This window comes from Myripristis murdjan, chromosome 9, assembly GCF_902150065.1.
Source record: "Myripristis murdjan chromosome 9, fMyrMur1.1, whole genome shotgun sequence".
Taxonomy (NCBI): domain Eukaryota; kingdom Metazoa; phylum Chordata; class Actinopteri; order Holocentriformes; family Holocentridae; genus Myripristis; species Myripristis murdjan.
In genome coordinates this window covers 26,642,590-26,654,803 of record NC_043988.1, presented here as the reverse complement: position 1 = coordinate 26,654,803, position 12,214 = coordinate 26,642,590, and the positions used below count along the sequence as shown (strand labels likewise).

Below are 12,214 nucleotides of genomic sequence, written 5' to 3'. Positions count from 1 at the left end.
ACATTACAAGAATAAGACCTAGAGGAAGACATAGGTCATGTCAAAAGTTAAACATATAGCTTCTCTATGGTCTTGCTACATTCACCTACAAATGCTTGACAATGTGTGGAAGGAAATGCTCATAGTTTCACTGTGATGTGTGGTAGTAAACTCTGAAATGCGTTCTTTAAAATTCAGAGGAAAAGGCCTTGTGTCATTTAGAAATGGGAAGTAAAGTAAAGCCTAAAAGCTTCAAAAAAATATCCCTTCTGACCCAAGTGCTTTATTCCGAGGTAGAGTACATTTGGCAGAGTATCGGCTGAAGAGCATTCAAAACAAGAGCTTTTTGTTCATTTAGTTTTAAGAGGCCTTTCTCCTCCAACACTCCCACCTATTCTATCAGTATGCATGGAAATGTCCATGACCTCCACTCGAATCGCTGCTCCTGTTTTCTTAGGAAATATACAATCCCCCACTCTCTGGGTGAACTTAAACCCTCTCATCCTTCCAGCTCTCTCTACTTTGCAGCGACCCTTAAACCCTTCTCACTGCTGCAGCGATGAAGCGACAGAAGAGATGTAAAGGCATGAAAAGCCATGGTTAAAAAAAAAAAAAAATCATGGTTTTGGTGACAGAGCATGGAGTGCAGGCAAAGTGCTTGAATGCCGCACATGGGCTGTGGATGAAAGCAAAAGAAATAGCAGAGAGAGAGAGAGAAAAAGAGAGGAGAGAGAGAGAGAAAGAAAGAAAGAAAGAAAGACCATGACTCCTGCTGGCCAGAGAATCTGTGGACTATCTCGGTGTTTCGAGAGATGTATTGCAGATGGGGCAAGTCAGAGGATCTGTGTGAATTCTCCAGGGGGGTTGGGGGGGAATATTGGAGGATTTAACACCTGGGTCATTTTACAGGACAACACCAGAATGTGTTTTCCAACTTGTTTCACACGCTTACTGCTTTTCAGGCCAGATTTCGTGGAAACCAGACTGTTCAGGTCTTTGCTCAACTGAAAAACAACATTAACACACCAGGAAGGAGTCAAATGTTTAGGTGATGGAAATACTCCAACTTAGTTTTTCCCAAGTCAAGGAAAAGTTGCGTAATTTTACATCAGGGCCACAGTGGGAACCAAAAAATAGGTTCAGTAATGGAAATGTGAGCCCTGTTCGGTTCACCAGTTCAGTGTCAGAACACACCCACAGTCCAGTGTTAAATGAATAGTGAAACAGGTTGCAATGGGCCATGGTCAGCTCTCTCTCTCTTCCTCACACACACACACACACACACACACACACACACAAACAGCAGTCCTGACTGATTCCTCCCCTGTCTTTGTACAAGCTGAGCTGTAGTCTCTCATCCTACCCTTTTTGGAACGAGATAATGATGCTCGTTTCACAGCTCAAAGAAGTCATTACTGTGTGACACAGCCTTGAATGTAGGATATCAAAGCGCTGCAGAGTGCGCCTCCTCCCCGGCCCCCACCCCTCCATCCCCGCCGCTCACCCCTAAACGGGCACAGCCTCGTTAAGACGGCAGAGACATGAATTAATCATCGCTCTACCCTGGGCAGGAAATTGTTAGGCAGCATCAGTTGTTGGGAGAAATGTCCCTTTAAATCACTTGAAAGCACGGAGCTCCTCACAAATCTTCCATCTCATTACAAGATCGCTGCTAAATTTACTCCAGCAGATAAGCTAATGGACGCGTTCCTCCCTATGTAGCCTCATCCAGTCACTTCCACAGATATGATAGGCCTGGCAAGGTGAATAATAGGAGAGGATGAACAGAAGTTAAATGTAACAAGGGAACACATTTATGTGAGGCTAAATGCAATACAAGACACTGTAAGGGAATATATGAGCTTCATAACCGATAAAAAATAGGCACTACAATACATCCTGAATGCAGTATTAATAAAGTTACTTTACTTGTTTCCCGAAATGCCAAAGGAACAAATCTCCACCCAGACATATTTTCTTTTATGGTCTTAATCCTCTCAGTGTAATAAGAGGCTCTTTGACTTGCTTTTTATGGTTGGCGCCTGAAATGAATAGCCATTCTGGTGTGCTGTTAATGCTCACAGGTGGACACAAATGCAACATGTGACAAATCCTTCTTGTCTTAATGCAAAGCGCAGTGCCACTTTATGAAATGCCACTCTGAGTTACTGTTTTGCTCATTAGTCATTTGATTATCCACCGTGGATGGAAAATCCCTGTTAGAGCGCTTTGAAGCCTTGAAACTCAGCTGCTTCATATTTAGTTTGAGAGTGAAGTTTAATGTGATTGTGAATCTCAAGGCAGGACTATATGTCGATATTGTGAGAGCAGATATCATGTGGGATGTTGGATATCGTATTTTTATGACGTGGCATAAGTCTTTTCCAGGAAAAGACTTTCCTGCACTGCAGTAAAGGGATGCAATTTTCTGAACTTGTAACAATGTTCTACTTGTTTTATTATTTACCTATACCTGCTTGGTCATCTTATCCACATTACTTATGGCTGTTTATCAAAAAAATTCTTAGGGTAAATATCTTGTGAAAGCTTCAGTTGTCATCCCTGCAATATCATCACAATATTGATATTGCAGCATTTGATTTTGTCCATATCCAATCGCTAAACTCCTATGTTTTTTACTTGTACCTGGCAGAGATTAAACTCTCTGTAACCACTGTAGTGGGTGTCTGCTGTTGTTAAATAGGTATCAAACTCAATATTTATTGATGGTCAAGTGTTCTACGTAAGTAAGAGATACTGACAGTTTTTTTTTTTTTTGTTTTTTTTTTTTTTTGTAGATGTCTAAATAAATTAATACCGTTGTCTGAAAATATATATATTGTGCACTAGAGTTAGGTTACATATCCACTGGTGTAGTGCAACACCCCCTACCTCCGTCTCTGGAGATTTTGTGTATCTCAGCCTAAGAATGGCCAACAATATTAAATTCAGCAGAGGTTTATGATCAAAGCATGGTGGCCACTGGGAAAGAGTAATGGTGTGCAGTAACCTCCCCATTCCTCTCCTGTTATCAAAGCTGTGAGATTATGCCAAAAAATCTCCTAGCAACCATGACTTGCACCATGTCAGAAGGAATAGCACTATTATACAGAGGTTTACAGGGTCTTGGAGGGTGAGAATATATAATAATGTAGTGTCTTTGAGTATTTGCTATGTTATTTCGACTGAACATTTCACAACTGTAACTTGTGTCTCTGTTGGATCTCTGCTCTAATTTGTTTGCATCTCATTTTCACTGATAGCGCCTCAAGAGGAACTATAGTATTTTGAATCACGGTTTTTTTTTTTCATCTAATCTTAACACTACTCTACTACTAATGTAGGGTTTAGTTGGAATAACAACCTGCAGAAGCTCGGGTAACAATGCCACATGCTCGAGAACCAGTGCTCTATTGTGTTTCAAAAGGTTTTTAAATAAAAGGTTGATGTAAGTTTAGGTGAAGGAGAGCTTCGTGTTCATTGCCTTGAACTGGCAGTTACCTTGCCTATAATGTAAATATTCACTCCGTTTCCACCTATTCCTCCCCTAGAGAGTCCATTGTACGCTGTCAGTGTCGTAAAACAGTGATGCTCTGAATTAATTAAGAGCCATCCTGACAGCGCTCTGAATTTAGAATAGCACTGTAATGGTTCTGCAGAGTGGTACTTTGTGAACGTGTTCCCAGAGGAACGTCAGGTAGCTACCGTGGACCATGAAGGTCTGTGGAAGGCCAGAGGACTGAGATTGCCATGAACAAACACGATTTTAATGCCCAAATTTGCTTCATTGTCTTGTAGTGGTAAATGAATGTTATGACGGCAGCTTTGTGGAGCCACATCTACCAGCATCATGACAAATCGCATGCAAATCGACACCATCTTGCTATTGTGTGGCCTGTTTGTTTAATCCAACTTTTATGTCTGTCAGGAAAGTGGGCAATTTCCAAGCTGCAAGTGCTCTTCATATAAATTGTTGGAGTAGGGTGGCTCATTCCCACATTGCATCCCCACCTTTTCTCCTTCTCTCCCACTTTTGGCTTTTTGAAGTGCTGGTTTGAGGGCTGTAACAGGAGTATCATTCACTGTAATGGTGTAGCCTCCTCCTCCACAGTCCTCACTTAGATCACTTAATCCACTTCAGCAGTCCAGCACCGTGCTCTGGATGAACACAGCACGTTCACACCAGGAGGACAGACGGAGACTAGCGCTGACCTGTGAGCTGCACTGAAATGCCACACTAAAACACTTGAAACACTTGTTTCCCAGCTCACTTAACAACTTAGATATAGAGTATGCCTACTGTTACACCTCAAGTCAAAATGCAAAAAAGGTCCATCACACAGTGCTTTAACCCCTTAAACTCCAATTTTATCTGAAGTTTCGTCATAAGTAGCTTTAAGGTTATAGAAATTTCTGTTGTCCATAATGTTCGACAATGGCAAATATTTTGTATCTGCCGACTGTACTGCTTCACTGAAGCTACTTCACATTTATATTATATACTGCAGGAATGAATGAACATATTCAAACCCCAAATGTTACATTGTGTTAGTCTTTACATGTTTCCCTGTATTCAAGCAGGGCAGGCCTGTGGGTTTGAGCAAAGCTTGAATTTGCAGCATTCATTTGTATTGATAAACCCACCAATGGGACTAGTAGGGTTAAAGCAGTTTAAAAATAATAGTAATAAAAAAAATTGAAATTTAGAGTTCCATTATCACGTAAATATAACTGTGTGAAGGTGGTGGTGAGCCTTTTTGGCCAAAGTTGCTGTCAAGTGATATTCAAATCCCCCATTTTATAATGATAAAAACCTAAATGTTATCACACTAAATTATGAAAATGTTGCCTCGGCAGTTTGTCAAAGACAAGGTATGGCTTCTAAGAATTCAAACTGAAATCAGAGCAACAGAAACAAGACAAAATTTGTTTTTTTTATTCGGACAGTAACTGGCTCGAGGTTCAGTCCTGCAGGGTCTGGTCCTGGTTAGGGCATCTTTATGCAGATTCAGGCTGACATTGTGCATTAATCCCAAAGCTTTTTCACTCCTCCTCCCTTCTGTCATGGGGAAGGCGGGGACCCTCCCGACAGCTCCTCTTGGAGAGAAGGGGAGGAATGAAGTGAAGGAGAAGGAGGGTGCAAGGGAAAGCAGAGGTCATTTGTGACAATTTATTTGCTATTCCATCATCAAAAAAGGAATGATGCAATTGATGAAATGGTCGTATTATAACTGACATAGCACAAGCCCACAATATGTCTTATAACCAATATAATTATGCATACCCAGCACAAAAAATATATGCACCATCCTGTTAATTTGAAAATGGCTGTGTGCGTGTACCTTCAGGTGTCAGGCTGCATTGCTGTGACTGGAGTCAGAGGTGTAGAGGAGGTTATACACAGTCATATGGACCTTTCACTGGCAATCAAGAGTACACCAACCTAACAGGCAAATGGCCATGACATATTGTGGAGATTATACCCAGTTCCTCCTCAGTGGTCCACTTTGTAGTATACTTCATCAAGCATCGCTATACAGCCCTGCAGGAAGTTAGAAAGAGACATTTTAGAGAATTAATTGAACAAACTCAAAATGAATTAGCTGATTTTACTATTGCCATGCACTAAAGATACAACAAGGGAAAAAACAGCACTTTTCGTTCTCAGCTTGTCTATTTGACATCAGTCTTCATCATCTTCTGAGGCCTGATGCTGCAACACACATACAGCATGCTACTGGCTGGATTAATAAGAAGAAACTGAGGAGTAGACTAATGAGTGCTGTCTGAATCTGGCACCCTATTAGGTTCAGATGTTTGGAGTTTAGCACACCATTTTCATTTTTTATCCACTGAATTGCTCACATCCATACATTATGATTCGGTATGTGTGTATAAGAGACATATTTCTGTGCCACGCAAACACTGATATACACTGATGTTTTTAGATCCACCTTTTATGAAGCACATCTCATGTCTTTCCTAATTTTCTATGGATCAGCAACAACAGAACACGTTTTTCCAGCTCACCGTGCAAAAGATCAGTGATGGACAAAAATAAACTTATGCTCATAAATGTACTGTATCAAATAAATGACAAAGTAAAGATGTGTGGCATGAAGAAATGTACATCACTCCATATGTAAGTACACATATACTAACTGCCAGAATCAAAATCAGTCCAGGGAGCTAAAAATAAGTGTACCTATCCATAAAGTTTTTTTGTTTGTTTTTTTAAATGAACCATCTGGCTTTCATCCTGATTTATCACAAGTGCAAAATTTTTCTATGCTCTTTTTTAAGTCATGGTACCCCCATTAATGTTCTCTCACTTCCCTCCTCACCTTCTGTGTGTATGTGTGTGTGTGTGTGTGCGTGTCTCATATTCATATCCTGTGCGAATGTGTCTTTTTCCCAGGTTCTGTCCCACCCCCTTTCACCAACTTCTTCCCCCCATCCTCTTCTTCCCTCCCTGTTCTCCCTTCTTTTGCATTATAACTGTATTGTTTGTGATTTGCCTGCCTATTGCACCCCTGTCTGGCCTGGAATGGGGTCTCCTCTCTCTGTGGTCCTTCTCAAGACTTCTTCCATTGTTTTTCCCCGTTACAGCTGCTGGGTTTTGGGGGGAGTTTTTGAGGATTAAGTCAGGGTGTGTTGTCCTAATGTTGAAAACTTAGTCATGTAAAGCGCTTTCAGACTGTAAGCAGTGATACATGGCTTTAAATCAACTTGAACTTGAACTTGAACTTGGTATCTACTGGTCACTGCCCAACCCCTGTGCCCACCGATGAATCTGGAGCATGTGAGATTAGACAAAGAACAAACGAGATGCCATATTTGTCTGCTTTGCCACAACACAGTGCAGATCACTGAGCGGCGTTTTGAGGGCCAACACACCTGGAACAGCTGTCAAGTGTCAGAGCTCAGTAGAATAACCTTGAATGCTGAAGAAATGCCTGCCTTGGCTGGACTAACAGCAAAATAATAGCGATGTTGATGCTTCGGGCACGCACAGAAGAGGGAAAAGATAGATTAATAATGATACTTTTGCTTGGTTAGGTGGTTTTGTTCTGCTGTTCAAACATTTTGGACACGGTCGAGGTTTGTCACTTTTTTCAGATATCCTTGTATTCCTACTAGTTGTTAGTATAAAACATTTAGTAACAAAAAAAAGGGGTTAAGTGATAATTAGCTGAAGAAACAAATAAATCACACACCAACTCTTACTTCACACAATAATTTAATAAAATCAACCACAGACTAGAAAAACAGAGCAAAGGCATTTTGTATTGAAGAAAAAAGGATCCACTAGCAACAGGAAGTTTCTTTCCACCTTAAGTTTGAATTATTACATTTTTACAGTTAATTTATCATACGTCATGAGTTCAATCAAACTAAATGTTGTACGCATCATTACTGTAAGTAACATCATTTCTGTTGGATCAGGTCGTGTTAGCCAGCTAACTTGTAACAATCGGATGACACGTGGGCACCATTCGAACTGGACTCTCGACGGTAAAGTATACCCAAAGTTTATTTTGCATTTTCCCAATATCAGTGTGTATCAAGAATGTGAAGTACTCCATACAGCAGGTGCAACCACATTTTCAGACTCTTTTTAATAGCAAAAAGCACTATTGAGCACTAAATGACAGCAAGGTGAATGAGTCTTCGTTTTAATCTGAAAGCTGACTGCAACAAAACAGGTTTTCCAGATTATGGAACAAAATACAAGATAAGGCAAACACTGTGTAAAACAAATCACCGTCATGACCAGTCGCTCAAAAATGTACATGTATCAGTGAAATGTCTGTATCACAGGTCTCAGTCATGCTTGAAAGCACTATGTCTTTCTCTCAGGGTGGCTCTCCCTCCTCAAACCCACAAAATCTTTGAATACTAGAGAATAACAGATGGACAGACTACCAAAGGAGCCAATTCATTCAAACTAGTGGGCTTAGTATTTTCAGCTCTGTAACATACCATTTTGTACACATGGGAAAATACACAATTAATAAACATGTCAAAATGCCTCTATCCCGCAATAAACTCAGCGCAGATCTGACTGGATCACAGTTGTGGCAATACAATACAAATCACAAAGAAAATAAACCAAAATCACCAGCTTCAAGTATACTCTTCCTTGGCATTTAGTTGAAAAAACCAGTCCATCTTTTTTTCTTTTCAGTGCAATAAATACTGTATCTACAGTAGCTTATTAAAAAAGAAAGTCATTTTTTACAGATCTGATGTCCATTAAGACTTTTAAGATGTTCTTAGGAGAAAGTCAGAGAGGAGGCTTGGACAGATCGTAAGAAAAGTGTATTTTAGGTTACTGTTACATGACAGCTGTGGGTAACGTGAGAATAAAAAAACATGGTCCAATACATATTAAATATGCCTTTTACAATCCAGGTTTATCATCCCATATGCTGTGCCTCCACTGGAGACTGCTCTCACTGGAAACACACAGTTACACAATGTTACAACATGTTTTGTGCGCTCAGAGAGGCAAAAACGTTGAGTCGGAGCTGCAATACGCAATACTGTGCAATAGCGTCTGATGTGGGCGTGGCCAACGGTGAGCGGGGCTGTGGCTATCAAGGTGAGGCTCGTGGCGGCACAGCAGGGGAGGCAGAGATGCAACGGAAAGCAGTAAGAAATGAGATAATAGAGAAAAGAACAAGAACAACAGCTCTGTTTTTTGTTGTTTTTTTAAAATTCTTTGTTGTTTGCATTCACCATCTTCACCTCGAATGCCTGCGTGGGCTAGCTGCTGTGTTAACGCAGAAAGTTTATCTCGATGAGTGACAGCTGTCAGGGCGGGAGCTCGGCCAACTGATGGGGAGCAGGGCGGGAATACAAGTACTCGTCCTGCCTCAGGGAAAACAAGTAGATTTTAGATTTAAAACTACTTCAGCTTTGGCGAAATCCGTCATGCCTCAAAACAACCAGATTGCAACAGCCGTGGCAATGATCAGTGCTCTCCAGCTAAAAATAAGGAGAATATTTGAACATTTGTGTCAGATTTCATTTTCAGCAGCGGGCAATCGATAGAGACGCTAGATGGGGCAAACTGGTACCACGTTCTTGTTTGTCAATAATTAATCCGCTCAATAAAATCTAACCTCTGTGCTCCAAAACTCAGACATTAAGTTATAAAAACCAGTTCGACAGGAGAGCCCAGGATATTTCAGCTCCCTGTGTAGCTGATGTGAACATCCAGCAAGGGGAAATGGGAGTCAGAAGCCTAGCAGCTTAAAGGCACTGTGTTATTTCTACAAGCCGGCAGAAGGAGATCCAACAAGAATCACCACCTTCTTTGACCATCTGCTTTCCAGAGAAGTGATGGAGAAGTGAACAGGTCCAAGAGATAAACGCAGGCACGATATGGAGATCAAACACTGATCCGTCCGAGAGAATCCAGTGAGCACTAACTAAAGCGGAGAGCTGAGTCTACAGGTCGGTCAGTGGTGAGGGCACTGAAGGCAAACTCGTTGGGTTTGTTGTGTTTGTTCAATGCCCAGTAGGGTATACCTATTAGAAACACACACACACTTACATACACACCCACACTAATACAACCAAACTCTGTCACGCTAATAAACTGGATTATGAGAGAAGATCCCAAAACCAAATTCATACATAAAAACCTTGAAAAGCTAATTTATTCTTACACATCAGAGTGTTGCCATAGCTACACCACAGGCGTCTGCGGTGTCGGCACGGCCTGCAGAGGTCGCCGCCGTACTGTAGCTCATGTGCACCTCTCCAAAAATGTAACTGGGCAAAAGGGTGACGCAATACCACACGAACTGGGACTGGTCTGCCCGGGCCACTTCGTGTTTCCTCTCATGTTTCCCGGTTGATTCCTGCTGACAGTGAAGACGTCAGCCTGAAGCATCTCCAGCTGTCAAAGACTGCCAGATGTCATAAAGTGGGGAATACACATGACTAGATTGGCTTAAAAGTGAAGAAAAAACTGCAGAGGGAAGAAAATAAAACAAAATTAAAAAAAAAAAAAAAAAAATAGCAAGATTTTAAAAAATTCATGTCGATAAATATCCCAGAACATCGGTTTGGACATCACACAATGTATCTGATCTGCGCCATTTAAATATGAAACTATAAACTAGCCTTTTCCACAGATAGGAGCCACATGAAAGGACATAACTACTGTTTTTGTTATTTGGGTGCTATGTCAGTCTAGACAGGATGGATAGAGTTGTTCAACAGGTTTTTCTGGGACTCTAAGCAAACTGTGAAGCACTGTGTTTAGCCTTACATTTTTATGAAATGTAATTTTTATGTTTTTTTCAGGTGTTTTTCGAGTGTATAAGTTAGGCTTTTAGACAGTTAGTCCATAGCAAGCAACAAATGTATCAGAACATAAAAAAAGACAAATCTGGTCTGAGATATTGGCTTAAATCAAGGCAAGAATGAGAGAGAAGCTACGTGTGAAAAACTAACCTATGAATAAATGCATCAATACAGGCAGATCAACACAAGCGAAACATGTAAAAGCGTCAATCTCAAACTGTCCACAAGCAGCTTTTTAAAAAGAAGCGTTGGAATGTGGAATGTTATCTGGGCATTGCTGTGACTGTAGGCTACTTTCCACTCCAGACCTCGTGTTGATGGAGATTCATTCATCCTTACAACAAAAGTTATTAAAAAAAAAAAAAAAAAAAAAAATGTATCCATGTGCTTGGCTCCGCTTGTTCGTTTTGATCCACGAGCAGCCAAGAGGTCAAAAGTTCACGGTCCATGAAAGAATCAAATTGTTTGGTTTGTTCCGTACAAGTCCATTGTATACAAAAAAATTACATACTGATAGGGGATATTACAAAGTGCTTGGACGGGAGGATGTTTTTGTTGCACCGCTCCTAGTAGATGACCTCGTACACAGTCGCCTTCTTGTCTCCTGAGCCAGTCACAATGTACTTATCATCCACGGAGATGTCGCAGCTTAGCACTGAGGACGACTCCTTTGACTGAAAAGGGAATAAAACACACACAAAATTATGAAAAATGCTCTGCAGGATGAGAAAAGGGGAGGAGATGACACAGTATGTTTCGAGATCGATGCGGATATCTGATACTGATGACACACTGATGTGCATTTTCACAACAACTGTAGAATAAATGCAGTTGCACAACAGGTTAAGCTTTTCAAACATGCCCTTCTTAAGGTGTCTGACAGCCATGCCAGTTTTCTTTTGTTGCTAATGTGACAGTTGTTTAAAGTGATACACTCGAAGAAAAAGGCTCTCAAAAGTCCCACTTCCACAACTGGCCATCGGCAGCAAAAATATTATTGCACCAATGCTGCTATTGCTTTTTAAAGCTGATATCGGTTCCTCCCTAGAGGCCATAATATGGCTTATATTTTCGACCACTTCATAATTTAACACTTAGCCATTTAGTGGACGCTCTAATCTAGATTAACAACAGGTAGGAGTTTTTTGTCTCACTCAGAGACACGTCAACATGACACTTGTGTGTTTCTGGAAACACAGAGTGCAGCCTGATGCAGTGATCTCACCTGCAGCCTATTGGTAATGGCTCTGTCTCTCTAACCACTACGCCTCTCTACTTCCTGCTATGCATGCTTATTGATTAACATGTGTTATGGACAGAATGTTTTGCTGAGATTACCTGAAATATGCTGGCTCCGTATGGGGTTCTCCAAGCGTTGAGCAGATTGTCCTTTCCTGTGCTCACAAACCACTTCCCTACAGAGAACGACACACAGCATTAGGCTGCATTAAATAAAAATAAAAAAAAATGCCAGCATATTAGAAACATTCCTCACCTCTCCCAATGACTCTGATTCATTCAGATGTAGTGGTGATTAAACCGAGTTCAAATTAGGATGGCTATTGAAAAAGCTGAGCTGTAAATTCATTTTGATCATATAAGAAAAAAAATACTTTCAAAAAAAATTGTTTTTGTGTGTATGTGTGTGTTTTTTTTGTTTTGTTTTTTTGTTGTTGTTGTTTTTTTTTTTTTGCTCATAAAGGGCTAATACAAATTTGGAAATTAGAATTTTTTCCCCCTTAACTGATGCAGAACGTATATTGTTATCTGACCCCAGGGCTCAGCTATGAATTCAAAGTTTTCTTGGCTGACTGGCAAGTCATTTGGCTCAAAAGCAAAACTTACTCTGATCATGTCTCTTGACTGTTTTTCCACAAAACAACAAACATAGGCCTGAAATATCTATATTGTCTTA

At 40.6% G+C, this 12,214-nt stretch overlaps 1 protein-coding gene across 3 annotated transcripts in view; it reads right to left on the bottom strand.

The window, feature by feature from the left end:
- The window catches only part of LOC115364812 (transducin-like enhancer protein 4), a 62,898-nt gene that overhangs the window by 7,545 nt on the left and 43,139 nt on the right, over nt 1–12,214 (bottom strand). For 2 of the 3 annotated variants that reach the window (XM_030059420.1, XM_030059421.1), the window contains exons 19-20: nt 11,638–11,714; nt 7,203–10,973 (exon numbers count right to left, since the gene is read on the bottom strand). In XM_030059420.1, the coding sequence (XP_029915280.1) occupies nt 10,866–10,973; nt 11,638–11,714 (185 nt within the window). In that variant the 3' untranslated portion in view covers nt 7,203–10,865. Of the gene's footprint in view, nt 1–7,202; nt 10,974–11,637; nt 11,715–12,214 lie in introns of those variants that run through there. The other variant, XR_003928714.1, reaches the window with a different exon arrangement.